Below are 27,370 nucleotides of genomic sequence, written 5' to 3' on the forward strand. Positions count from 1 at the left end.
CAGTTCTCCGTTTATCAGGTGGAAGGGTGACCGCATCTTATCATACATAACCTATTTCTGCAATCTCAGTGTTTTTATCAATTCACATACTGCATTCGCCGTCTAATCAGACAAAACAAATAGTTTAAAGAACACCCTTCACGCCAAAGGTAGGTTTGCCACGTATTGCACTGTATATATTAAAGAAAAGTAGATCGTAAAGTATTGCATCGTATTTCACTTTTATATGGACATAAATTCTTTATTTTTTTTTAACCTTGGTGTAATGTTTTGAGTGTCGCTAACTGCAGATATGTTAACCGGCTAATAACAGAGCTAATTAATAGTAACAAAGGTTACTTTGTAATTCATGAATACGTGTAATAGCCGAGTTAAAATAGTCATAGTTGTACATTTAAAAGTAAGTTTTTGATAAGAATACTCTCTTTTATTTTATTTAATAATCTTATTATTTTATTTTAACTACAGTTATTTGAAGTAGTAAGTAAACAATGTTTTTCAAATTTAATTTTATTATTGCATCAGGTTTACTTACACATATTTGTTGGTTCAATTAACACTTATTAATGTTACATCATCCATCTGATTAAAAAAATAAAATCTATGCAATTATAAGGTTTGGCTTCACATAATATTAGAAAGACTAGCCTTAGATTAACATACATAATTTTGGTTTATAAAAACAATACAATCAAAATATACATAGGTTTAACTGGCATTGATATCTAGCAGGCTATGTGTAAATTAAGGATATAATTACCCTTTTCACTATCTAAAATCTTTCGTTATTAAATCTAATTTGCAGTTTCAAAATGGTGGTATCAGAAGAGCCTAAGCAAGTGGCGGAGGGAGACGCGGCCAGCAAAAAAGCTGCCAAGAAGGCTGCCAAAGCTGCAGAGAAACAGCAGAAAAAGGCAGAATATAAGGTACATATATGTTCCTTATAACACCTAGTAAATTGAACTAATGTGAATCAAGTTGAATAGTAAATTAGGTAAAATACCTTTTATTACTATGAACCACAAATAAAATTAATTTTAATGAAAATATTTTAATGTGTGTTATTTTAAGTTGAAAGACTGCCGTATAGCCCGGGGCACCTTGGTCACTTTTTCTGTTGTAAATATATAACATTTATTTTAACTTATACCTTTTATTTTTGGCTGAGAAATAAATTAAACTAAAGAAATAGTACTTTACTTGGTAGGAAGATGTCTGCGGTCATAATATATATTTATTCATATATATATTTATATATAGTATGTAATAATTACTTTAGGTATAGTTTTTAATTACTCTTTTAGGTATAGGTTAACTGGAAGATATCCCTCTTAGGGATATGTTCACCTTTGTACTACACATTAATTTTTTATCTGATGTGATCAATATTTATTTTTCTCGTACAATAAAGTGCTTACTTACTTTATTTGTTTTGTAAGTAGTTCAAATTCAATTGAACCAGATTGTACATTACAAGGATAGAAAATAAACATAGAGTTAGCATTAAATACAATAAACATATATGATAAAACTTCAATGAAATTAAAATAATGAAATAGAGTAAAAAAAAAAAACGTTGCATTACACCCTTTTTCAGATTTTTTTAAAATTGTTTAGTGCTAAAGTAAAATCTAAATATCAAAAAGAAATTCACACTTCCAGCTCACCATCAGCGCTTACCATCAGGTGATTTATTTATTTGTTAGTCTCCTGTATCATAAAAAAAAAACATCAAAAATAATATCGCTATTAAAATCTCAATTTCCTTATTACATTAAACTAATTCTACGGATTCCACTCACGTGTTTTTAGTCACTCTCGCGACATGTTTCGGACACTATGCCCGCCTACTACGACGGCGCAAGATCTCCCCCAACCGGTTCTCTCGGCGCGCGCGCAGCGTGCAACGCGGCGCGGAGCAGTACGCGAATCGCGGCCGTCGTGAACGCTGCTCGCACTGTTAGTGCTTGAGAAACGAGACCTAGGCTCTCCGAAACATGTCGTGCGAGTGACTAAAAACATGTGAGTGGAATCCGTAGAATTAGTTTAAGGTTAGTATGTCTGACGACAGTTTAAATTCCTTATTACACATTATTAAATTATATAACAGGACTTAATCGCGTGCAAAAGAGTCAAGTTGATAAAAAAGACCAAGTTCAAAAACTCGCGCGGGTACAAGATGTCGATGTATACTTTAGCCAGTCTTCTCTGAGGCCAGGGGGACAACGCCGTCCTCGATACGTCAGAGGTAAATTTAAAAATTAATACTCGATTAAGGATTAAGTAAATCGTGAAAGTTTAAACCAGTGTTTACCTTATAGGCAGCTTCTGGCCAGCCCCAAGCGGAGTCCCAGGAAGCTGACTTTTCAGATGGCCGGTATGGAGTGCTGAATCTGATCCAGTCTACGGGGGAGCATCGGGACAGGGTATACACTGATGTCAAGGATCTGAATGTGAAGATGGACGGGAAGAGCGTTTGGGTCAGAGGTGAGGCATTAATTAAGTATCTGGTGTTGCTTTATGTAATATAAACCTCGCGAACCACCATGGTTTGCTTCCAATAATTACCAGAAACTAAATCAAAATATTATTATTGAACCTGCCCACAAAGTTTCATGACAATCTGTTGCAAATACGATCTGTAGAAGAGGGCAGCCGGATATATAAAGCATTTTTGCTCAAGCTAAAATGGAGACCATTCGCGCTCCCTTGGCCAAATATTGTAGCAACTGGTCTACACTATTTTTTGTTTAATATTGTGCATACGTCTACCCATGATTTTGTCCACTAACATGTCGTAAAATTGGTATCCGAATTACATTATATTTTTCTGATTATTATTAACCTATAATTTTCTGGACTTCTATTAATTAAACACAAACATTTGATCACAAAATAAAAAATCGCTCCAGGGAGACTCCAACTCACTTCAATACGCCTTGTAGTCAACTAGACCACAAAATATTTGATATTCAATGTTCATACTTGATTAGTCATCCGGTTTTATAAATCAATTTACAGTACATATGGTGCTACTTTCCCGTACGTTTGCGGGAATGAGCACTTTCCGTGCATAAGTATGTCGAAACTTTAAAGAGCCATATGTACTGTAAAACGTTGTACGATACACGTGCGATTAGGTAATTCGCAAATTGTATCGATTTAAAACACTCCCTTCGGTCGTGTTTTAATTTATCGCCACTCGTTTTGAATATGCTATTTTTCGCACTTGTATCGTAATGTACTATTACGATACAAGTGCAGAAAATAGGATATCGATATCGTACAACGTTTTACAGTACATAGGGCCCTTTAAATGTTCGACACAGTAACGTAATATGCTAATTTTCGCACTAGTGCGGTAAAGTAGCACCATATGTACCTACTGTAAATAACTATTATGAATATATTCTTTTTACCGTTCTTTTTTGGCGATTTTTCTTCGTTCGTTTTGATAAAATTTGCAGTAACAGATAGAATTCCCTATTCTCTACAATATAAGCACAATGTCACCGTGTGCCGTAAAAAATATTCTACTGAGTTCCTAACTCAACGAAAAACCACATACCTACAATTTTTTCGGGACAAGTTGTGATTTCGTAATTATCGCGTCCAGAATATAGCTCTTCAAAACAGCCAAATTCTTAACGAAAAAAACAACATAATGATAATCGGCCCGTTAATGATTTCGAATTCAGAATGAAAACATTTCAGCCCGTCTGCAAACCTCCCGAGCGAAAGGCAAGCAGTGCTTCGCTGTTCTTCGCCAAAACTCCAGCACGGTCCAGTTACTCGTAAGCGTCAGTGAGGAGAGGAGAGTCAGCAAGCAACTCGTCAAGTTTACTGGCAAGTAAGTTGTCTATACTCTAGGCCCCATCGACATATATATCTGACTAGTCTTACGGGTACTAAGAATGGTGCTAATTCACGAATTCGAGCCAATCGTGCAGTCGAACGCAACTAGTTGCGACCAATCGCGCGCGTGATGCAAACTCAAGCAATGCCATTGTGGCATTAGACTGCACGTTAGCTCGAATCCGTGTGCGTGACACCGCTGTACTGGCCCCATTCTTATTGTCCGTAAGGCCCGTCCTTAGATATATGTCAATTACCAATACAAAATCCAAATTTGAACCTTGTTGTATAGTAAATTGGGAAGAATTTTGTTTGCTTGAGAAAGTAATGAAATGCTACTTTATTTATTTAAAACTGGGTGTACAATTGTACATTGTAATGCACATTGGGCCTTACAAGGCTATATCATAGTAGATCGACGTTATACAAGCATGAACTTGTAGTCAGACAAATTCAATCATTATCTAATTTTTTTTTATACTACGTCGGTGGCAAATAAGCATACGGCCGATGGTAAGCAGTCTCCGTAGCCACAATTATCTGAGTATAATCCTATGCTAGAGCATATCTACATCAGAATATTGCTCAAGTTCTTCATTTTCTATGTGAAGTTGTTTATTCAGAGTACTCGCCCAGACAGACAGCGGGACATTAGCATCATAATCAACGCTCGTCGTTCGTATCCGCCGCAACCGGACAATTTTGTGTGAAATTCTGTCGTTAAAAACGGTCGGTCGTTAAGCAGAGTCGTAATAATAATTATTTATTTATTCGACCATCAAGGATCATAGACAAAAAGAGTACACAATACACAATTACAATACGTAATATAATAATCCATCACTCATCATCCACCATTTGTGAAATAAACTAAAAAAAAAAAAAAAAATCAAAACTTAATATCTCCTATAGGGACGACAAAATTACAGAGGATGAAACTACGAAGTTTCTGGGGTTCAATCTAGACAAACACTGTAATTAGAAAAGTCACATCGATTCCATTTGCCTAAAAATTAATAGGTTTCTATTTGCCTTAGATAGAACACGAAATCTAGCTTCACTTGCTGCCGCCCTTAGTGCATATCACGCATACGTCTCTTCTACATTGAGATACGGTATAATTCTTTGGGGTAACTCCGTAGATGTAGATAGAGTGTTAAAGGCACTAAAAAAGTGTATCCGTTTATTGAGTCAGGTTGGATACCAAGAGTCATGTAAGCCGTTGTTTAGTGCCATTTGTTTATTGCAAATTAAGAATATTACCATTATCATGTATTAGGAGTGTTGTCTATTTGTAAAACAGTACCCTCATTTCTTTAAAACCAGAGAGGAGGCCTATGGTTCAAAGTCTAGATGGGAACAGAAGTTAACTTTGCCTAAATCCAACTTAATTATTATTTCATTTTTTTTTACTTAAGTTTAAAATAAGTTACCTGATAATATAAAAAACAAACCAACAACATTATTCAAAAATTATTTAGATTATTACTTACTCCAGCATTTTTTTTATAGTGTAAACGAGTTTTTGGACCATGCTGATAAGTTTTATAGTTTATTTGTTTGATTGTTCCTAGTTTTGTTTTAATATATTGTGTAAACCAAAGATATAGATGCAAGGATTAAATATAAGTAAAAATATTTGTACACCGCCTTCACGGTAGAATATGAAAGCACTTGCAATAATTCTAATTTAAGTAAGATCAAATCAATGTACCATATTCTGACAAATAAATATATTTCAATTTCAAACGGTTGTTTTTTCATAGTAGCTCATGTTAAAACTAAACACATGCCTATTGGGAGCGTGCACGACTGTCACGCAACCTAGTGTCCGCAAGTCTAGGGGAAAACGTCAATTCACTACATCTTATAAAACTACTCCTGTTACATATGTGTGCGTGAGTACTAGCGGGCATGGATGGCGTGTTGTGCTTGTTGGACGACGTGCTCATCACGGGCAGTGATGAGCAGCAGCACTTGAACCGGTTGCACGCAGTCCTTAAGCGGTTGCAATCAGCGGGGTTAACACTGCAAAGGGAAAAGTGCGTGTTTTTCCAGGGCTAAGTTTCATACTTAGGGTATGTCATCAATAAAAGCGGTTTAAAAAAATCATCGGACAAAATAGAAGCGATGGTAAATGCACCTAAACCTAAGAATGTTAACGAGTTACAGTCTTTCTTAGGGCTCGTAAATTATTACCGGAATTTTGTACCGGAAGCATCGACAATCCTGAGTCCATTGTATGACCTATTAAAAAAAGGTATAAAGTGGCATTGGTCTAGCGAGCATGACATCGCGTTTAATAACATTAAAAGTGTCTTAGCGTCGGATCAGGTACTTGCGCATTTCAACCCTAACGCGAAGGTCATTTTAACAGTTGATGCATCCCCCACCGGTCTATCTGCTATTTTATCACAGATCGAATCAGATGGCACCGAAAAACCGGTTTCCTTTGCCTCGCGCAGTCTTAACGCAGCCGAAAAACGTTACTCGCAGTTACAGAAGGAAGCTACTAGTATCGTGTTTGGTATACGTCGATATCACCAGTATCTGTACGGAAGGTCGGTACCATTCGTTTTACGCACAGATCATAAACCCTTAACCAGCATTTTTCATCCCGAGCGTGGCATTCCCGAAGTATCTGCGAATAGATTACAAAGATACGCAATGTTTCTAAGTGGCTATAATTACGTCATAGAATACGTACGCAGCGCTGATAACAGCGCGGACTACTTATCGCGGGCTTGCTTGCCGCCGCGAGGGAGCGGGGAGGATGCAACTCGGGTCGACCCGCGCGATGTTTGGGATCGAGCTGCATACATTTGTTTTGTCACGGATGGTAATATGCCAATTTCTGTTAATGAGCTTCGTAATGAAACTAGTAAAGACATTGTTCTACAACAGGTAATTAAGTATACCGTGACTGGCTGGCCTCATAAAGTTAACGATATAAAAATCAAACCATTTTTTTTATGTCGTACACAATTATCAATAGAGAACGGGTGTGTTATGAGGGGTCATAAAGTAGTTATACCGGGAAAATTACAGGGAAAAGTGTTGTCTGAATTACATACCTCTCACTTAGGTATCGTCAAGACTAAAGCGGAGGCACGTTCAAGGTTATGGTTTCCCGGTATAGACGAAGCAATAGAAAAAATGATAGGTTCGTGCGACGTTTGCATTCAATTACGCCCATCTCCGGCGCGGGTTCCATTAGCACATTGGGACTTACCCCCCACGGTATTTTTTAGGCTCCACATTGATTTTCTGGGTCCTATAAATAACCACACATATTTAATCGTTGTGGATGCATACTCTAAATGGGTGGAGGTCTATGATATGGGAAACACGACATCATCAATGGCGGTCGTAGATAAATTGTGTGAGTTTTTTTCGAGGTTCGGATTACCTGCGGTCATCGTAAGTGATAACGGTTCATCCTTTTGTTCGCACGAGTTCACCGCCTTTTGTAACTTAAACGGTATACGACACATGACGTCACCTGCCTACCACCCGGCCAGTAATGGTCAAGCGGAGACTATGGTCAAAGTGATCAAAAAGGGGATCAAATCCAGTTTACTAACAGGACGTAATGTACGAGACAGTAAGGTTAAACTATTACAGTACTTGTTCAATTATAGGAACTCCGTTCATTCTACCACGGGCTCTTCACCAACTGAACTAGTATATGGACGCAAATTAAGATCGCGTTTAGATTTACTGCATCCGGTTACGCCAACGCCCTCATCCCCATCAGTCACTCTGGCTAATCTTGTCAAAAATAAACAGTGTTCGCAAAATAACAAGCTGAATCGGAAGAATAATGAAACCTTTACAACGGGTGAATGCGTTCTATACAAAAAAATTACCAATAAAAACAAGTTCACTTGGTCTAAAGGTGTGGTTGAAAGAAGACTGGGCAAAGTTGTATACTTAATAAAAGACATTATTTCTTCAGTATGTATTAAAAAACATAAAAATCATATGCATAAGTACAAAGGTAATCAAAGTAATTGGGATTATTGTGACGCACTAGATTGTGACTTACCTGAGATACCCTTACCCTCTGCACTTCTTGCGCCGCCGCCACAAACGCCGCCGCCGCCATCGCCGCCGCCGCTGCAAACGCCGCCGCTGCCGCAAAAGCCGCCGCCGCCGCAAACGCCGCCGCCGCCGCTGCAAACGCCGCCGCCGCCGCAAAAGCCGCCGCCGCCGCAAACGCCGCCGCCGCCGCCGCAAACGCCGCCGCCGCCGCCGCAAACACCGCTGCCGTCGCCATTGGCGATACCAACCCATGGACCACTGCCGGGTCCATCGCTCGCGCGGACTATGGCCACATCATTGGACGACCCCGTAGAGGAAGGAAGTAAGACAAAGGCTGAAGTGAGAAATGAGGGGATAAGCTCAGATGATGAGGATGAATTCCATGAGGCGGAAGCAGAAGGCCAGAGACCAGATTTGCCAGACGTGGCAAGTGATGCGCCAATAGTACCCAAAAGATTATTACGCAAGCGTACCAATATTAGTTTTAAGAAATATTTTTAGGAATTGTTTTAGGTTAGTTATGTAACTAGGGGAAGGAAGTGTTACATATGTGTGCGTGAGGCTGCGTCCACACGCTGTTAGTTGTTTAAATATATGCCAGTGCGCTAACGGCCGTCTGTGGTTTTACTCGCTCCTATCCCGTATTTATCAACTCCAAAACTAAAAACTACTGAACGGATTTTCATACGGCTTTCATCTATCAATAGAGTGATTCTTGAGGAAGGCTTAAGTATATAACTTGTTAAGGTTTTGTGTAAATTGTTTGAAATATAACGATGTTGTCGGAAAAAATCACGCTGGCTAAGAGCTTTCATCGAAAACGCTGCCTAATCCATTTGAGCTATAACAACACAATGTATGGTGGGGTTGTTTCTCATTCATAGGTCTACGAAAAAGTCGGCGATGTTAAATGTCTATCTTCTAAGGATAACTTACTATACATACTCGTAACTTCTAGAAAAAGATCACGTAATATGTGGCATTTGCAAAGCTATTTAAATGGATATATTATTAACAATTATCAAAATAAATACGGTAGTTATATTAAGCATTTCATACAGCTTACAATGGTCCCTTACACCATGCAATTTAAATTAATATTTCAGGAGTAATCGTAAATCAAAGTTTCATTTCGAGCCATATAATTGTACGAAATGTTAAAGACGCTATCCGCAGTTAGTTCAAATTTTTACCACCTTATGCGCTGGGATCGCTTTACTTACCCCCACCATGCACTTCGCACGGTCCCAATACTTACGTCGCTAAACGGTTGGTCGAGAATTTGAAATACAGGTGGATTGTCAAACTAAACTTTGTAGCCACAGTAAATTTCCTGCCATCTTTCGACACATGATTCAAACTTAACGCCATTTGACTTTGATCCTTATTCCTTCACTGATATGTGTTAAACTTTCAAATCATCATCGCTCGATATGATGCCGCCATACCTTTGGTCTATGCTCGAGTAAATGGCGCCACTTTTTGATATTTAAAAATATAATAGGTAACGTATTAAATGTTTATTTTTTTAGCATAACAAAAGAATCCATCGTGGACGTATTCGCGACCGTAGCGAAAACTGCAGCCCCAGTAGAGGCGTGTAGCGTTCGCGACGTCGAATTAGTCGGTGTGGAGGTGTGGACCGTGTCGGCGGCGCGCGCGCAGCTGCCGCTGCAGGTCGAGGACGCTGCGAGGCCTGAGACTGATGTGAGTTGCAATCTTTACAGGGTTACTTTATGTGCGTAGTGTTCGCGACGTTGACGTCGCTCTGGCTAAAGTAGGGTTTATTGTGATTCGCAGGATTTGAATGGATAATTATCAATGATAAATACAATTATGATAATTATCGTTTATGAAATTTATGATAACTAATAAATATGAATTCTAATCGGAATTTAATATTGACTGATAATTAATTACATAATAGTTACCACTGACTATTATCTAGAAGTGGGGGGGGGGGGGGTATCTATTAATTACGTCACACGTTGAGGACATGTTGTGACAAGGGTAGGAGGGAGGCACAAACTTTGTGACGTTACATTACCCTGTAACCTGTAACCGAAAATTGTTTTGATTTTTTTGTATTCGCTGTACAGACAAGAAAAATTGTTTTTGCAACGATATATCGTTTTTATTCGTAAAATTGCCAAATAAGTTACGCCACACCAGAGGGAGAGGGTTGCCATATGTGACCAGGTGTGACAAGGAGTCGAGGAGGAGGTCAAAGACCATGAAATTCGTGTGATGTAATTTGATGACCTCATAGATAACAATAGGGAATATTACGCGAAACTCTGCTTAGGGGGCGCTACAATCCATCACAATCTGAGGGTCTACCGCGAAACAAGAAAATCGAAATTTCGTTATCTAACCTCTCTATCACTCTTGCATATTCGAGCGATAAAGAGGTAGATAATTAAATTTTGTTTTTCACGTTTCCCGGTAGGCGCCTTAGTAAACAAACCGCCTTGATGCATCAATGTCATATTTTATTATTTGTAAAAAATTGTCAAAAAGCTGTTTAAGGCACGGTATGATTTAGATTTAGGTTTATTTAATACATAATATGAATTTACTATATAAATTATATTAAACTAATCTATATGAATTTATATTACGATCGTCAAAGAAAATTGATTATATACAATCATAAAATGTCTAGAAATATCAGTACATACAAGTCATCATGAAAAATCAATACTTAATAAATAATATGTATAAGTTATTCTATTGTTTATGATAGGTGCTGCACTCTGGCGGTAGAACATTGCAGTACCTCCCTATTGTAAATCTGGATAATCCTGGACAATCCTGTTAATGTCTTCCAGGACCCAGAAGCGCTGAAGATCCGCGTGAACCAGGACACGCGGCTGGACAACAGGGTGCTGGACCTGCGCACGCCGGCCAACCAGGCCATCTTCAGGATCGAGGCGGGGGTCTGCAGGCTGTTCCGCGACATTCTTACCACTCGAGGTAATTCATAAATTCACAACAAAATCATCAGTTTCGTAAGTCATCAACATATGTACATACATATAATCACGCCTATTTCCCGGAGGGGTAGGCAGAGACCATGGATTTCCACTTGTTACTACGAGTATCCTGGTATATCTCTTTCACTTTCATAACATGGATTTCCACTTGTTACTATCCTGGCATATCTCTTTCACTTTCATAACATTCCTCATACACGCGCGTCGGTTTAGGGTGCTCTTGACCTGGCCGTTCTTCAGGATTTTCCCGATTTGATCAGAGAAAGAGGTCTACCTCTTCCAGCTCCCGCATTCTCAACCTTTGTTAACCGACTTCAAAAAAGGAGGAGGTTCTCAATTCGACTGTTTTTTTTTGTATGTATGTTACTTGATATCTCCGAGAATCGTGAAGCGATTTTCAAAATTTTTTAATCGAACGGGTATAACCCCGAGATGGTCCCGTTGGCACCAAGTCGGGGTCTGATGATGGGATCTTGGAGAAATCGAGGGACTCTTCAAATGTTATGGGTTATGGCGCTTTTGGTAATTTTTGAAGGCGGTTTTATTTTTTGTTAAAAAGTATTTTACTCATTCTTTTCACGTGTCCAAGCCATCTTAACATACCTTTCTCAATTTTTGTCACTACATACACTGTTCCTAAACTGGCTGATTGTTGACTGGATAAGTCATCAATATTTGTATTATTCCACAAGGTGGCCTACAACAGTATTTTACAGTACATATGGTGCTACTTTACCGCACTAGTGCGAAAATTAGCATATTACGTTACTGTGTCGAACATTTAAAGGGATATATGTACTGTAAAACGTTGTACGATACATGTGCGAATAGGTGATTCGCAACTCGTGCCGATTAAAAACACTTCCTTCGGTCGTGTTTTAATTTATCGCCACTCGTTTCGAATTTCCTATTTTTCGCACTTGTATCGTAATGTACTATTACAGTACATATGGGGCTACTTTATAGCACTAGTGCGAGAAGTAGCATATTACGTTACTGTGTCGAACATTTAAAGGGCCATATGTACTGTAAAACGTTGTACGATACATGTGCGAATAGGTAATTCGCAACTCGTGTCGATTTAAAACACTCCCTTCGGTCGTGTTTTAATTTATCGCCACTCGTTTCGAATTTCCTATTTTTCGCACTTGTATCGTAATGTACTATTATACAATCGTGATATAATAGAAAGCTTGTCAGTCGAGTATCGTGTTTGGGCAGCGAAGCTCGCTGAGTTGCCGAAGTAAGGTACAAGATTGAAAAGCTTGATTATATCACGATTGTATAAAATACTTTTTCTACAAGTCATCTAAATTAATACTTTTTTTTAATATGAAATCTAAATAATTAATGACAATTGATAAGTATATCAGTAGACATAAACGCGTGCTCCGCGCCCCTTGCCCCGCGTCCGTTTAATCTTTTCTATAGGAACGCGGTGGCACGTGATTAGTATTTTTTTTTCAGTTGCTTACAGCGTATCGAAATGAATATTATAGTTGAGTGGAAAAAAATACTCATAAAATTTAAATCCCAACGATGTCATATCAAAAGCGCCTTGTCTACTAAAGGGTCGACCTACAAAGGTGTTGGCAGTCAATACGGTGCACGTTCGGAAACTTTTGGAACCTTATGTTTACCTTATACAGGTTGTTTATTTAGTCACCTGCAATAATTTACGGGGTGAATATATAGGTCATACTGAGCAACTTTATCTATGGGAGCGACTCCGAAATCGCGAAAAAAAAATTGGCTGTTTCATACATTTTGGCTGTCTGACCTTGACATTTTATTATAGGACATTATTACACAAATTGACTAAGTCCCACAGTAAGCTCAATAAGGCTTGTGTTGAGGGTACTTAGACAACGATATATACAGTGTGTGTCTTTCATAACGACATTGGTTTTAAGTAACGATAGTTTAAAGTGCTGTTAACAGTTTTATCAAAAGAATATAACGATTGCCTTTTATAGTTAAGAGTAATTAATTTAAAAAAAAATCTCGAGCAGCAATGTAATGCAAACATTTATTTGACGTTTCAGAGAGGAAGAGCTAGTTTCGTTTCCATTTAAATTCGATCAAAACATTAAGTAACTCGGAACTGTTGCCGACGTTAACTTATTTACTGAATTATTCACTACTAGAAAACACTGCAATTTAAAACATACGCGATTTTGACCACACTAGCACAACAAATTTACATCAACAAATCTTTCTGTGTCTTATTGTTAGCCACCACATTTATGAATCGCATTATTCACCGAACTAGACTGATACCAAAAATCACTGCACATACATTTATTATCACTTCTTAGAAATCACATTACCTAGTTCAAACATGCTTATTAAATTTTTTAGGAATGTCTGTGTTGATCAACAAACTCGATGTTATCTTGACACTTCAACCCAATCAATGTGAAGTTATCAATCGGTAGGTACTTAAACGAAACAATTATCTGATTCCGCCTTCTTAGTTAACACAAAGTTACCTACTTACACCAATCTTTTGACTGCACTGGCTGGTATGACAGGATGCAGGTAGGTTGACGTAAAATATTTAGGTGACTTTTTTCATGAAATTAATTGTCATGTCATAATTATCTTTCCAAAATGCCACGACCATCGCCTTATACCTCGCAAGAATTAGCGGATATGATTATAAAGTATGGCGAAGCTATGCAAGATGCTAGACTAGCGTTAACATTATATCGGGAGCAATTTCCAAATCGTCGAATTCCGCAAAACCCCAGAGTCATAGTCGGTGCATTGCAGCGTGTCCGGGAAGACATGCCCATTACTGGGAGAATCCAACCGTTGGCAAATGGACCCCGTCTTCATGTTCGTAATGAAGAAATTATACTGGAACATTTTGCTGAAAATCCAGAATGCAGTACAAGAAATGCCGGGCGACATTTTCAAATGAAGCACAAAACAGTTCACAGGATTCTCAAAAAAAACTTGCAGCTTCCTTACAAATTTTTGAAGGCACACGCAACATTGCCTAGGGATTTGCTGCCACGTTTAACATTTAGTCGCTGGCTATTAAACAAACACAATACCGACCACCAATTTACCTCAAGAGTAATATGGACTGATGAGAGTACTTTTACTCGGAACGGCGTGTGGAATCAGAGAAATACACACTATTGGGCAAGAGTAAATCCTTGTGTACTAAGAGAGACCGGTCATCAATACCGATGGGCTGTAAACGTCTGGGCAGCCATTCATGGTGACCGTATAATAGGTCCAGTATTTATCGACGGAAATCTCAATGGCGAAAAATTCCTGGAATTGCTTAGTGGTCCATTGACTAATTATTTCAATTCGTTACCAGAAGAAGCACGGGAGCTGACTTGGTTGCAAATGGACGGAGCTCCGGCACATTCAGCAGTTCGCGTGCGTAATCATTTGAACTTCATGTTTGGAAACCACTGGCACGGTAGATTTGGGCCTCGACGTTGGCCGGCCCGTTCACCGGACCTCACGATGTTAGATTTTTTTTTTATGGGGGGCCATAAAAAACGAAGTGTATTCGAAACCACAAATATCTGTTGAAGATCTTCGGAACAGAATAACTGACGCGTTTCAAAAACTTCAGCAGAACACTAATTTTGAAAGCGTACATCAGTCTCTCATACGCCGATGCAACACTTGCATCGAAATGCAAGGACGTCACATCGAACATCGTTATCTTCGACGAGTGAATCGCAGAGATTGATTTTATTTTTTGAATAAATAAAAACTTTTTAATCTTTTTTTATTTTTAATAGAACTTTGACCAAGAAACACTGCGTAGTTTCTCCTCAAGCAACTTTTGTGAGTGAGAAAGAGAGGAGAAACTTCGCAAAGTGTTTCGCGATAGCAGGGCGGTTAAGTCCTTTTTTTACGAACAAGGTCTCTTGTCATGATTTTTGACGGTCTTGTCAATCAAAAGTGTCACCGACATGTAAGATGTAGGTAATTGTGATAGGTGTCAGGATGTCACTAAGAGCGAAATTTCAATGAAATCACATGACAATTGTTAAGTTTAATTTATTACTGATACATTGCGTGCCCAATTAATTTGTATGAAAAATTTTATTTTTTATTTTTTAACTAAATATGCTAATTTCAGTTCATTAGGACTTATACTTTCAGCCCTTGAAATTAGTGTCGTTATGAAAGACACACACTGTATAGTATATAAATATTTATAAATACTTAAATACATAGAAAAAACCCATGACTCAGGAACAAATATCCATGCTCATCACACAAATACATGCCCTTACCAGGATTTGAACCCGGGACCATCAGCTTCGTAGGCAGGGTCACTACCCACTAGGCCAAACCGGTCGTCAAAATATGGTAGTAAATTTTTTTTCGTGATTTCTCTCCCATTCCCCCATCTCTTACCTCCCCATCTTTTATTTGCCCATCATGTACTTTGCTAGTTGGCCTGCTCCACATTCAGATAGACTTCGCTGCCCTACCTCTCTTAACCTTTTGACCGCCAAAGACGTCATATGACGCGCGCAGCTACAGCCCAATATCAACCTTCATGCGTACCGACAAGGTTCACGATTACGCGCCGCGTGCGATAGGCGTGGCGTTCAGAAGGTTAACCTTTTGACCGCCAAAGACGTCATATGACGCGCGCGGCTACAGCCCAATATCAGCCTTCATGCATACCGATAAGGTTCACGATTACGCGCCGCGTGCGATAGGCGTGGCGTTCAGAAGGTTAACCTGTTGACCGCCAAAGACGTCATATGACGCGCGCGGCTACAGCCCAATATCAACCTTCATGCGTACCGACAAGGTTCACGATTACGCGCCGCGTGCGATAGGCGTGGCGTTCAAAAGGTTAACCTTTTGACCGCCAAAGACGTCATATGACGCGCGCGGCTACAGCCCAATATCAGCCTTCATGCATACCGACAAGGTTCACGATTACGCGCCGCGTGCGATAGGCGTGGCGTTCATAAGGTTAAAAGTTGTATTTCAGTTATTTAATTTCTAAAATCGGTCGTTTTTCTCAGGTTTCGTCGAGATCCACACGCCAAAGATAATCCCCGCGGCGTCCGAAGGCGGCGCCAACGTGTTCACGGTGTCCTACTTCAAGAGCTCCGCCTACCTGGCGCAGAGCCCGCAGCTCTACAAGCAGATGGCCATTGCTGCTGACTTCGACAAGGTCAGGATCAAGGAAACGGCTGAGAATCCGTGCTAGTGACTCTGTGGTCTCGTGAAAAAAAAAACGGCAAAGTGCGAGTCCGCCTCGCGCACCGAGAGTTCCGTACAAACTTGTAGGTATATAAGTAAAACTTCACCTATCACGACAATCGAGTCATATCAATTATTAAAAATATTATTATTATATTGGGTCATTACCAGGGGTCGGACAAAAAGTGCGGATGACGTCAAACCACTTATAGGATGATTTCAAATAGTATTTTTGATTTTCATAAACAATTATCACTTATCATTTATCAACCTCTTTCTTAAACGATATCGCCACTTGAAATGAGTAAGTACGTTTTTGACTGACACATTGTCAATCAGATGAACAATAAATTGACTTCGTTATTGTTTAGCTATTGTATCTTCACGATTATATTTAGCTAAAATTTATATTTACTAATGTATAAGAAAACGCTCTAAAATGTCATCTTTACTCGAATATTGTGGCAATCCCACAGACTTGTTCTAACTAATTTCAAATAATTATACCTTATGGTAACAAGTTTCGTGAAATTTATTTTATTCACTACATCACCCTACCACCTGTATTATTAATTCCATGGATTTATTTACGATTATTTTGTTACTTCATTAATACTACTTTGTTACTACATATATGTCACACGGAAGTTTAAATACAAACTCAAACATCATCCTGTGTGCAAGATTACGTCATTTTTACGTCATCCGCACTTTTTGTCCGACCCCTGGTCATTACCTATGAAATTGGCGTTTTTGTTCATAAGTATTAGTCATGTCATATTTATTTTAATAGTATTTTTTAATTTCATTAGTGCGCTACATAACAACGATTTTACATACAATTATTTGCTACTTTTATTGTTATGTATTCAGAATACCGCCCTGAAAACAGCTCTTTTCATGTGCTGCCGGCTCGAGTATTTAAATAACTTATATATTTTTCTGACGGGACAGATTAAAAAATATATGAGATAGAAAATGTGCCTTAAAAATGTCTCAGATTACTGGCAAAAATGTGTTTGGTTTAAAAATGCCATCACAAAATAATCCGCAAAATTCATTGTATTAAAAATCGAATTTCGTTAAAGTTCTCCATACAAAACGCCAATTTCATAGGTAATGCCTATCACCTAATATGATATAACTAAAAATTTACGGTTTTCGCAATTTTTCCTTTATCTGTGCTATAAGACGTTGCTTCGTACCAAACTTCAAGATTCTGAGTTCACGGGAAGGCTTAGAACTTTGATTTTTTCACAGCTCCAAGGGACAGTAGCCCTGAGTATTTGATATAAATTCCAGCTTGATACCTCCACGCGTTCCTGAGAAAAAGGGTCTTGACAGACAGACAGACAGACGGGCTGACAACAAAGTGATCCTATAAGGGTTCCGTTTTTTCCTTTTTGAGATATGTAACCCTAAAAAAAATCGTCTATTGAATTATTGAACCTGCTAATCGCTTGAGAAATGCAAACTGCTAAGTGTCATAATCGGTTGAGAAGTGTTTAGTTAACACTGAAACTTAGTAACGCGCGGTTACTTGTTAATTTGTCTTATTCCTAACATAAATGTCAAACTTCAAACTTCAAAACTTCAAAATTTTATTCGCTAAAAATGCACGTACATAATAGATGTTATTGTCAGACATAATCAATATTGGTATCAGCGCATTCAGCCAGTAGGCATGCAAATCATATCATATAGAACATATTTACAAAATATTTACAAATATACAAAGAAACTTAAAACTAAAATTAAAACATGTCAAAACAAAACTAAAACGAAAATACGGCTATCTCTGGTTATTTCTGGACAAATACTATCTAAATACATTAAATGTCAAAAAGAAATAATTTATTTTAAGGATGAAATTGTTAAATATTGACATATTTTGACATATTAATTGAGATTTTTATACAAGTCAATGCTTAATATTATAGAATTCAGTCATTGAGTAAAAACAGTGCTCATTCAAAAACTTCACCAAAAGATTCTTAAAAACTACCTCATCATCTACCAACCTCAGTTATTTTGGCAACCCGTTATAGATTTTCGGCGCCATTGCAAAAATACTCTTCTGGAAAAGAGCTGATTTGCCAGGAACTGGGTAAAGTTTATCACAATGTCGTACACTAGCAACATTTTTAATTTTTAAAAAGATGTGGATTTGTCAAAATTAGGAATTAGGATTATGGAAGGTAGAGTTAAGGAATAGAATCTCCATATACCAAAAAGTTTCCGACAAAAAAACATAAATAGGTGGCGCTACAATACAACAACAAATACAATACTTGAAAAAATAAAACAAATCATAGACAGCGCACTTCACTCTCTCACTGCACTCTACTCTAGCGCTACTCTGGAGAGATTTGGAACTATTATTTATAGCTGACAGCTGGACACTTCTGCAACCGTTCTGCCTATGGAGATTCTATTCCTTGCCTCTACCTTCCATAATAAGGATAAGTGTTTATTAACAGCTTGTCACATTTGACAGATGTTTATAAATTAAATTAATAGGGAGCGTGCATGAACTGTAGGAGGCAGCACAGGAGCCGTCAGATTTTTGGCGCGAGGCGTAAATGTGATGTTTACTGTTCCGATGTAGCCCACAAGATGGCAGAACCTACTATGCACAAGAATACACGTGACGTGTACATGTGCATGTTTATGGTTCCGATTCAGGGCACTAGATGGCAGACCCTCCAACGCGCACGGTCCCTATAGTATTTTATACAATCGTGATATAACCGTGAGTTTGTCAGTCGAGTATCGTGTTTAGGCAACGAAGCTTGCTGAGTTGCCCAAGTAAGGTACGATATTGAAAAGCTTGATTATATCACTATTGTACAGAATACTTTTTCTATGAGTCATCAAAAATAATACTTTTTTATTATAAAACCTAAATAATTCATGAAAATTGGTATGTGGACCAAAATGTAGTACAAAATACATAAAAGCGCAACTCCGCACGACCCCACGCCCCTTTAGTCTTTTCTATGACAGCGCGGCGGCAATTTTTTTTATAGATGACTACAGCGTGTCGAAATGAATCTTATAGTTGAGTGGGGAGCTCATATCATACATAAAAGTATGCAATTATAGCTTCGTATACGAAATCTTAGTTCACAACTATTACATATACAGTTGAGGAGTAGAAAAATTACATTATCATTTATTTCAACCATCTGGATCATACAACAAACACAACAAAATAATACACTACAACAAAATAAATTAGTTAATTCATCAAATAAAAAACTGTCCACGCGCGGCTCCGCCAACATTACCGATGCGCTGCAGTAGCGAGGCAACCCCACCAACACCCTAAAACCATTGTTGTATTGCACTCGCAGAGCGCTGTACTGTTTATGAAGAACACCAATAATTTTGCACAATTCGCCAGGTGTTCACGGTGGGCGCCGTGTTCCGCGCGGAGGACTCCAACACCCACCGCCACCTCACAGAGTTCGTGGGGCTGGACCTCGAGATGGCCTTCAAGCACCACTACCACGAGGTGCTCGACACCATCGGCCAGACCTTCACTGATATCTTCAGAGGTCTTCGCGACCAGTAAGTGTCTTCGAACATTTTGATTTACCAGGAGATTCCAACACATCATCGTGGGTCTACTACCAATGATTCTTGGTGCAAAATGTCATTTCAAAGACCATTTGGGAGTATTACTGCAATGTTCTGCCGCCAGAGAGAAGCACTATGACATATTCTAAACCATAGAGTTAGTTATACATACTATGCCATAAACAGTTTTTCGAGAAGTTTGCACTATGTCATTGATGCATCAAGGCGGTTTGTTTACAGACCTACCGGGAAACGCGAAAATGAGATTTCGTTATCTTTCTCATTCTCGCTCGAATATGCAAAAGTGATTTGAAACTTCGATTTTCGTATTTCGCGGTAGGCCCTCAGTATGTGCTAGAGGCGCCCCGTGCGTTTGTTTCTCAGTGAAGGAAACATCTTGAAACTTATACCTTAATTAGTAAAAAAAAAGTATTGTGTGATTGGCTATTTCACAGTTTTTTGTAAATACCTATTGTCAATCGATCTTGATTTTCCTGAGGATCAAATGTCTATGTCCTATAACTCATGGCATTTAAGCAACACAAAGGTCAGAAATGAGAGTTAAAGTCTAACGCTCGCACTTGACGATTGAAACGCCTCTAACAAAATGATATTGTGGTGTGACATCTGGCCTAAATGTATGGAAGAACCAGAAAATTGCTATTTTGAGCCTGATATATTGCGTTTATTTTATGTATATACTTCGTCATACAATCTATTTTTTAATAAAATGTAAAAAATCTAATGGTACCATTTTCTTTATTGTTTTTGAAAGTTAATTTTTTTTTTAAACTGGAGCCTTGTATTTTTTTATAATCTCAATGTTGTGACGGCGCAGTGAAATATATCTATCGAAGTAAAGTTTTGGTTGTAGGAACCAAGGAGCTGGCGCAGCGGTCTGCGCCAGCTCCTTGGTTCCTACAACCAAAACTTTACTTCGATAGATATATTTCACTTGCCCACCGCTAAACATAGAAAAGCCTTATTAGATTGTTTAATATAGATTAATGTATACTAATTTAATTTGTAATTGCCGTGTTTAGCCAGAGATACATTTAAACTATTATGAGCATAGTGAAATTGTATATCTCTCTGCTTTGCCTAAAGGTTGACTGGTAGAGAATGCCTCATGGCATTAAGTCCACCTTTTGTACTATAAGGTTTTCTTTTGTGCAGCAAAGATTAAATAAATAAATAAATATATCTGTCCTACCTTCATCAACTTTATGTGTAAGTATAAGTAACTTGTGGATAACGTTGTTGGCTGTACATAAAAACAACACTTATAATGTAACACTATTTGTGGATTGTATTTGTATAGTTGTTTGTTATCCCTTAAAAACAATAAACTAAAATAAAACAAAATTTGTCTTTTTAATTTTCATTTGTTCTATAATAGATGGCTCATTTTCTATCCATTTAGCTAAATTTTGTTATAATATTCAACATGTGTCAGGTACCCAATTATTCAAGTGTTTCTGCAGGTACGCAGCGGAGATTGCCACAGTGGGGCAGCAGTTCAAAGTGGAGCCCTTCAAGTTCCTGGACCCGCCTCTAAGGCTGGAGTTCCCGCAGGCCATTCAGATGCTCAAGGAAGCTGGTTAGTGATCATTTTGTTTCATTTCGGTTATATATTTGATTATAGTATGTTGTAAACTGTCTATATTATACAGGATGACATAACTTAATGTTTTGAATAATAAATGACAAATAAGATTAAAATTAAAACTTTTGACACGAAGAGCCTGTATTTTTGACATAAATTTAATTTTCACTTTATGGTAGGTATTATGGAAGGTTGAGGCAAGGAACAGAATCTCCATATACCAAAAAGTGTCCGACAAAAAACCATAAATAGGTGGCGCTACAATACCTAGAATACTTGACAAAAAAATCTAATCATAGACAGCGCACTTCACTCCGTCAATAACGCGTAGGTTCTTAGCTACTCTAGCGCTACTCTTGGAGAGATTTGGAACTATAGCTGACAGCTGGACACTTGCAACAATTCTGCCTAAGGAGATTCTGTTCCTTGCCTCTACCTTTCATAGGTATATTTGCTAATAATTATTGTTTATTAAGATACTTAATCACAAATTCTCCTCTCCTTGGAAGTGAATATATTATTACAGTGCCCAACAGGCTTCACAAAGAACTGTATTATAAGTTTACCACCTGTAAAACTACTTTGTGAATTTGCAATAAAATATTGAGTATTGATGGATTTTCTTTTTGAGTCAGTAGGGGATCTGGTAGCTGCCCCCAGCTACCAGATCCCCTGCTGCAACGCGAAAACGGTCTTAGAAGACCTTCCCTCCAATTCAAATTACTGAAGATTGGCATTTACAGATTTTGGAAAAAAACATACAGGTTGCGAGGAAAAGGTCATTTTTGACATACTTTTTTTATGTCTGTCGTTCTCATTCTTATTGTAGGTATTGTTTTCGTTAGTTATTCTTGCATGTACAAATAGGTTGAATAAATGAATTAATCATAAAGGTATGTTATGAATCTACTGCCCGAATTTAATTACGAAATAGCATAACCACATATTGTCTTATTATTTTACTCTTCAGTTTTCATTTTCAGTTTCGATTTTCATTTAGTTCAGCGTACTCAACTATTACGATTCTTAGACCGTACAATTTAAATGAATATCTCAAGAGTAATCGTAAATTAAAGTTCTATTTCCAGCCATACAACTTGTATGAAATGTTAAAGACACTAAGCATTGTGTGCGCTGCGATCGCTGTACTTACCCCCACCCTGCACGTCGCACGGTGCCGGTACCTTAGAAATTTTCAAGTATACCACACTCCTCATCAGATTACAACGTTGTATTAATACCAAGTTCGAAAAGAATGGTCTTATGTAACTTGACTAAAGAAAAAAGTTATGGATACATGCCTCTTACCATCTCTTACATATGCGTGCCAAACCTGTAAATTTACTGGACGGACAAAAAAGAAATTAAATACATGTCAGCGGAATATGGAGAGAAGCATACTAAAAATAAGAAAAATATACAAAATACGCAATACCATCATACGCCAAAAAACCAAAGTTACCGATGCGCTCTCCTACGCGCAAAAATTAAAATGGCTATGGGCAGGTCACATAGCCAGATTGACTGATGACCGCTGGACATTACGAATAACCTCATGGTTAGGACCAACAGGAACCAGGAAACATGGCAGACCTATCACAAGGTGGGCATACGACATCACCCAAACAGGAGGTAAAAAATGGATGGATGTTGCCAAAGACAGAGATCACTGGTCATCACTGGAGGAGGCCTTCACCTTCACAGGAGGGGTTCTTGCAGAATAAAAATAAATAAATAGAAAAAAGAAAAAAAGCAAATTTAAACGAAATTTTAATTGCCTGACATTATAACATTGTAACTAAATACTAAACCTAGAGTTAATTCAAATATATTGCTTTCGCTAATTATGTTTGTTAATTAAGTACCTGCGAGAAATAAAAGGCTTTTTTATTTTTATTTTATTTTATTTTATGTAACTTTCAATAAGAACAGGAAAGAAATCGCTATTATCGTTTGTCTACTTCAGAACGGCAGGCGACTCGTTGTTCCCCACCAAAGCTTGGTGGGCAACAACGAACCCGAGTAAATTATGTAGGTTATTGTCGCTATGTTGTCAGCAATTTTAAAACGGTTTTAATTTCGGTTGCACGGGGATACTTGCTTTCGGTATTACTATGCTGATTGGATATTTTTTGACAGGCGTGACAGTCGGCGAGGAAGACGACCTGTCAACCCCCGACGAGAAGCTGCTGGGGCGGCTGGTGCGCGCCAAGTACGACACCGACTTCTACATCCTCGACAAGTACCCCCTCGCCGTGCGGCCCTTCTACACCATGCCCGACCCGACCAACCCGGTACGTGGCTTAGAACGCACTGCGATTCATTTCTTGTGTTTTCAGTCTTGATAGTACGCTTATTGCGTATCCCATACATTCTGTATTGTGGCGGCCACTGCGGTTCGCAAATGCAGTTTTTTCGCCAGTTCGGCTTCGAGAGCGCAGCGGTGAGATGTAGTGAAGCAAATTAAGTCAATCTAGTCAGATAGCAGTTTATTAAATTATAGAAACGGGACTTAATCGCGTATTGAGTTTTAAATTTACCTCCGACGTTTCGAGGACGGCGTTGTCCCCCTGGTCTCGGAGAAGACTCAGATAGCACTTTGCCGATTTATGTCGACAATATGGGTACAAATATTATTATTGAATTCGCAAAAAGGCTATCACTGTACATTTGACAAAAATATCCTTTCAAATGTCTTTGATCTTTGGATATACTGTAATAGTACATTACGATACAAGTGCGAAAAATAGGATTCGCACATGTATCGTACAACGTTTTACAGTACATATGGTCCTTTAATTGTTCGTTACAGTAACGTAATATGCTAATTTTCGCACTAGTGCGGTAAAGTAGCACCATATGTACTGTAAAGTACATAATTAAATATATCTTCAGAAATCATCGAACTCGTACGACATGTTCATGCGAGGCGAGGAGATCCTGAGCGGAGCGCAGCGGGTACACGACCCCGAGCTGCTCACCGAGCGCGCCAAGCATCACGGGATTGGTATATTTTGTTTATTTCTAAAGAATACTTTTTATCTTCGGTAACACAGTAGCGGCCAATATATCACCTCTATGTTTTTACGGTAGAACGTTTTTTATATTTGTGACTGATTACTACTTAAGGTAGTCTAGTAGTGTTTTGTGCGACTGAAGAGATAAAATGGTCTCATGTAATGGTTTTTTGTTTTATAACTTTTAATACACAGGGTGAAATTTTAACCATCGTTCATACTTTACGTTTTGACAACCGGTCTGGCCTAGTAGGTAGTGACCCTGCCTCAAATTCAAATTCAAATCCTGGTAAGAGCATATATTTGTGTGATGAACACGGATATTTGTTTCTGAGTCATGGGTGTTTATATGTATTTAAGTATTTATAATTATAATATATTATATATATCGTTGTCTAGGTACCTACAACACAAGCCTTATTGAGCTTACTGTGGGGCTTAGTCAATTTGTGTAATAATGTCCTATAATATTTATTTATTTATTTATACTCTGCGTTGCTGCTTTATAGGCCATACTGAACAACGTTTACTATGGGACCAATCCCGAAATCGCGAAAAAAAAATTGGCTGTCTCACAGAAATCAGCGGCATCACGTCAGCCAAAGGGTTCAACAGCAAAAATGCTAGGGAGCTTCTAGGGCTCAAAAGACACAAAGCCTGCGCGGTGACCAGAATTTTGACTGGACACTGTAAATTGAACAAACACATGTTTCAAATTGGAAAGAAACAAGACGCGACATGCAGGTTCTGCAAGGAGTCAGAGGAGACTGCAATGCACATTCTCTGCTCCTGTGGACCACTAATGTCAAAAAGAAGTACCCACCTAGGGCGGCACGTATTGCAACCCTATGAGGTACAGAACATTACGGCCCAAAGAATCTGGAATTTCCTGGATTCAACGGGCATCAGTAATGAACTTTAAAGGGCTGTCACAATAGACCAATGCCTGGTCGACGTGGCATTCAAAGGCCCACAAACTACAATAATAATAAAAAATCACGTCAGCCGGAATGTATGAAATAACCAATTGTTTTCTTCGCGATTTCGGCATTGGTCTCTTAGTAAAAGTTGTTCAGTATGACATAATATAAAGTCAGTATATAGAGTACGAACGGTGTGGTTAAAATTACATCCTTTATAGCCAAGAATTTTTTTTGATTAGAACTTTAGTATTATGCTTAGTTTCCCATTTTAATTCACAGTATTTCTTTGCAGTATTCATCATATATTTGTATAAAATGACTAGTAAAATATGCAAACTACAAACTAACCTATATTGTTTACTCTATTCATGTTCATACAAAGAAACACAAAGGTAATATATTATTGGCCAGTACCGTACCTACTTTAGCACTGATATCTTGATCAGTCAGTTAAATGTGACTTTTTTGTGATCTTAGAATTGTTTTTCATTCCTAACCAAGAAAATGACTTATCAATTTTTTTTTACAGATATTAGCAAAATTGCGGCGTACATCGAATCGTTCAGACTCGGCTGCCCCCCTCACGCAGGTACGATATGCATTAATTATAAAAAAAAAATCCTTACATAAATATTATTGATAAAGAATGTTTTTTCCTTGCATAAAGCGATAAAGTAGAACGTTTTGCCGGTCGCGGTAACATATAATATTGGAGTACAATCGTACACAGATCGACCACAACTAAGCATAATGAATTCCTCACTTTTACCACGATGCCCGCTGGAAGAATCTCCTGTTGCTAAACCAGCCGTACCTACTCAACTTTTTTCAAATATAACCAAAAACAGTGGGGAGACACTAGAGCGTTCGGGCTTTCTCGGCTCCGTTCGCATTGCTCCGAGCAATTATTAGGGCTCATTTAGACGGCACGTGAACTTGCTTACGATTTTAGTTACATTGCGGACTATTGAGGTTACAACAAATTGGGCCGATAGATCAAATACCACAAGTGTAAAGCCTTACCAGTAATATATGATCATGCGCCATATTGCGGAATTTCATTGGAACTAAATTTTTCATACTAAACGGAACTGTCACCCCATACATGAGAATAACAGCGCCATCTTGACAATGATCATATATTTCTGGTCGGGCTTTAATGAAACTCGCGAGTTCTCACACCGTGTAGATGAGCCCTTAGGGTTGCCACAACTTGACGTCGTTTTGCGTGCACAACCACAGGTAAGACAATGACTTGACAACCCTAAATAGCCGAAAGGGGTAATGCCATACATTAGAAAGAGACAGCATGATTTGTCCCTGAATCGCTGTCAAACTTCGGTTGTGTAACAAGTGTCATTTCTGTACGGTAGTGCTATTATTTATTCTGTGCCAGACGTTTTTGCCTTGACCCTGAACCGCAAGAATTTGCTTAACACTTTACCAGGCTAAGGGATATATATTTCCCACATATATGCGGCTCTTTAAACATGTATTCTATTTTCGATGAGTAAGACTGACATTCGATTGTCATTTTTGAACTGTGAGCCTGGCAAAGGGTTAAAGATGGCAAGATTCCGACCGATCATACCCGTCCCAAGGTCACCGACATATCGTTGAGGATTAGCGACTTGATGTGGCAGTGGGTGGCGCATATTTGGCATGTTCCTTCGCCGTCTGGCGTTCAAAGGGTTAAATTGTGGCCGTATTTGGCGGTAAAAGACCTACAAACTAGTTTTTCTCGAAAAATTAAAATTCTTTTTTTCCGCAGGTGGCGGTATTGGTATGGAGCGCGTTGTGATGCTGTACCTGGGGCTGGACAACATCCGGAAAACCTCCATGTTCCCTCGCGACCCTAAACGTGTGACGCCCTAAACTAGAACTTATACATTATTAACATATGAACAGACAGACTTGTATTTAATAAAACCTTTTATATTTATTTGGAGTTTTATTTTAAGTTTATAAAATCGGCGTCGTCAATCTTCTCAACACTCTCATAGGTGTCATTATTTAAGAGTTATTATTTTTCTACTTTATTATGAATATTACGTATGATACGTTGGTCATTTTTATCTATTTAGTTTAATCACTACACCTTATAAACGAAGTCCTCCGCTGCGTGTTTATGTATGTTCGCGG

The 27,370-nt window shown here is 38.3% G+C and overlaps 1 protein-coding gene across 1 annotated transcript; it reads left to right on the forward strand.

The window, feature by feature from the left end:
* Positions 1 to 27,170, forward strand: LOC133532200 (aspartate--tRNA ligase, cytoplasmic). The gene is made up of 13 exons (XM_061870754.1): positions 1 to 149; positions 806 to 926; positions 2,322 to 2,487; positions 3,715 to 3,850; positions 9,432 to 9,606; positions 10,731 to 10,875; positions 15,920 to 16,071; positions 19,507 to 19,673; positions 21,167 to 21,282; positions 23,428 to 23,582; positions 24,184 to 24,295; positions 25,758 to 25,817; positions 27,000 to 27,170. The coding sequence occupies exons 2-13, from the start codon at positions 813 to 815 to the stop codon at positions 27,101 to 27,103; spliced, it is 1,602 nt and encodes a 533-aa protein (XP_061726738.1). The 5' UTR covers positions 1 to 149; positions 806 to 812; the 3' UTR covers positions 27,104 to 27,170.
* The last annotated feature ends 200 nt before the right edge of the window (positions 27,171 to 27,370 follow it).

This window comes from Cydia pomonella, chromosome 26, assembly GCF_033807575.1.
Source record: "Cydia pomonella isolate Wapato2018A chromosome 26, ilCydPomo1, whole genome shotgun sequence".
Classification (NCBI taxonomy): domain Eukaryota; kingdom Metazoa; phylum Arthropoda; class Insecta; order Lepidoptera; family Tortricidae; genus Cydia; species Cydia pomonella.

Excerpts from the sequence above, each read along its gene's own strand:
- LOC133532200 (XM_061870754.1), top strand. The coding sequence starts at position 813 with ATGGTGGTATCAGAAGAGCCTAAGCAAGTGGCGGAGGGAGACGCGGCC. Across the intron at positions 927-2,321 it reads AGAAAAAGGCAGAATATAAG|GCAGCTTCTGGCCAGCCCCA; the intron begins GTACATATATGT and ends TTTACCTTATAG. Across the intron at positions 23,583-24,183 it reads TGCCCGACCCGACCAACCCG|AAATCATCGAACTCGTACGA; the intron begins GTACGTGGCTTA and ends ATATATCTTCAG.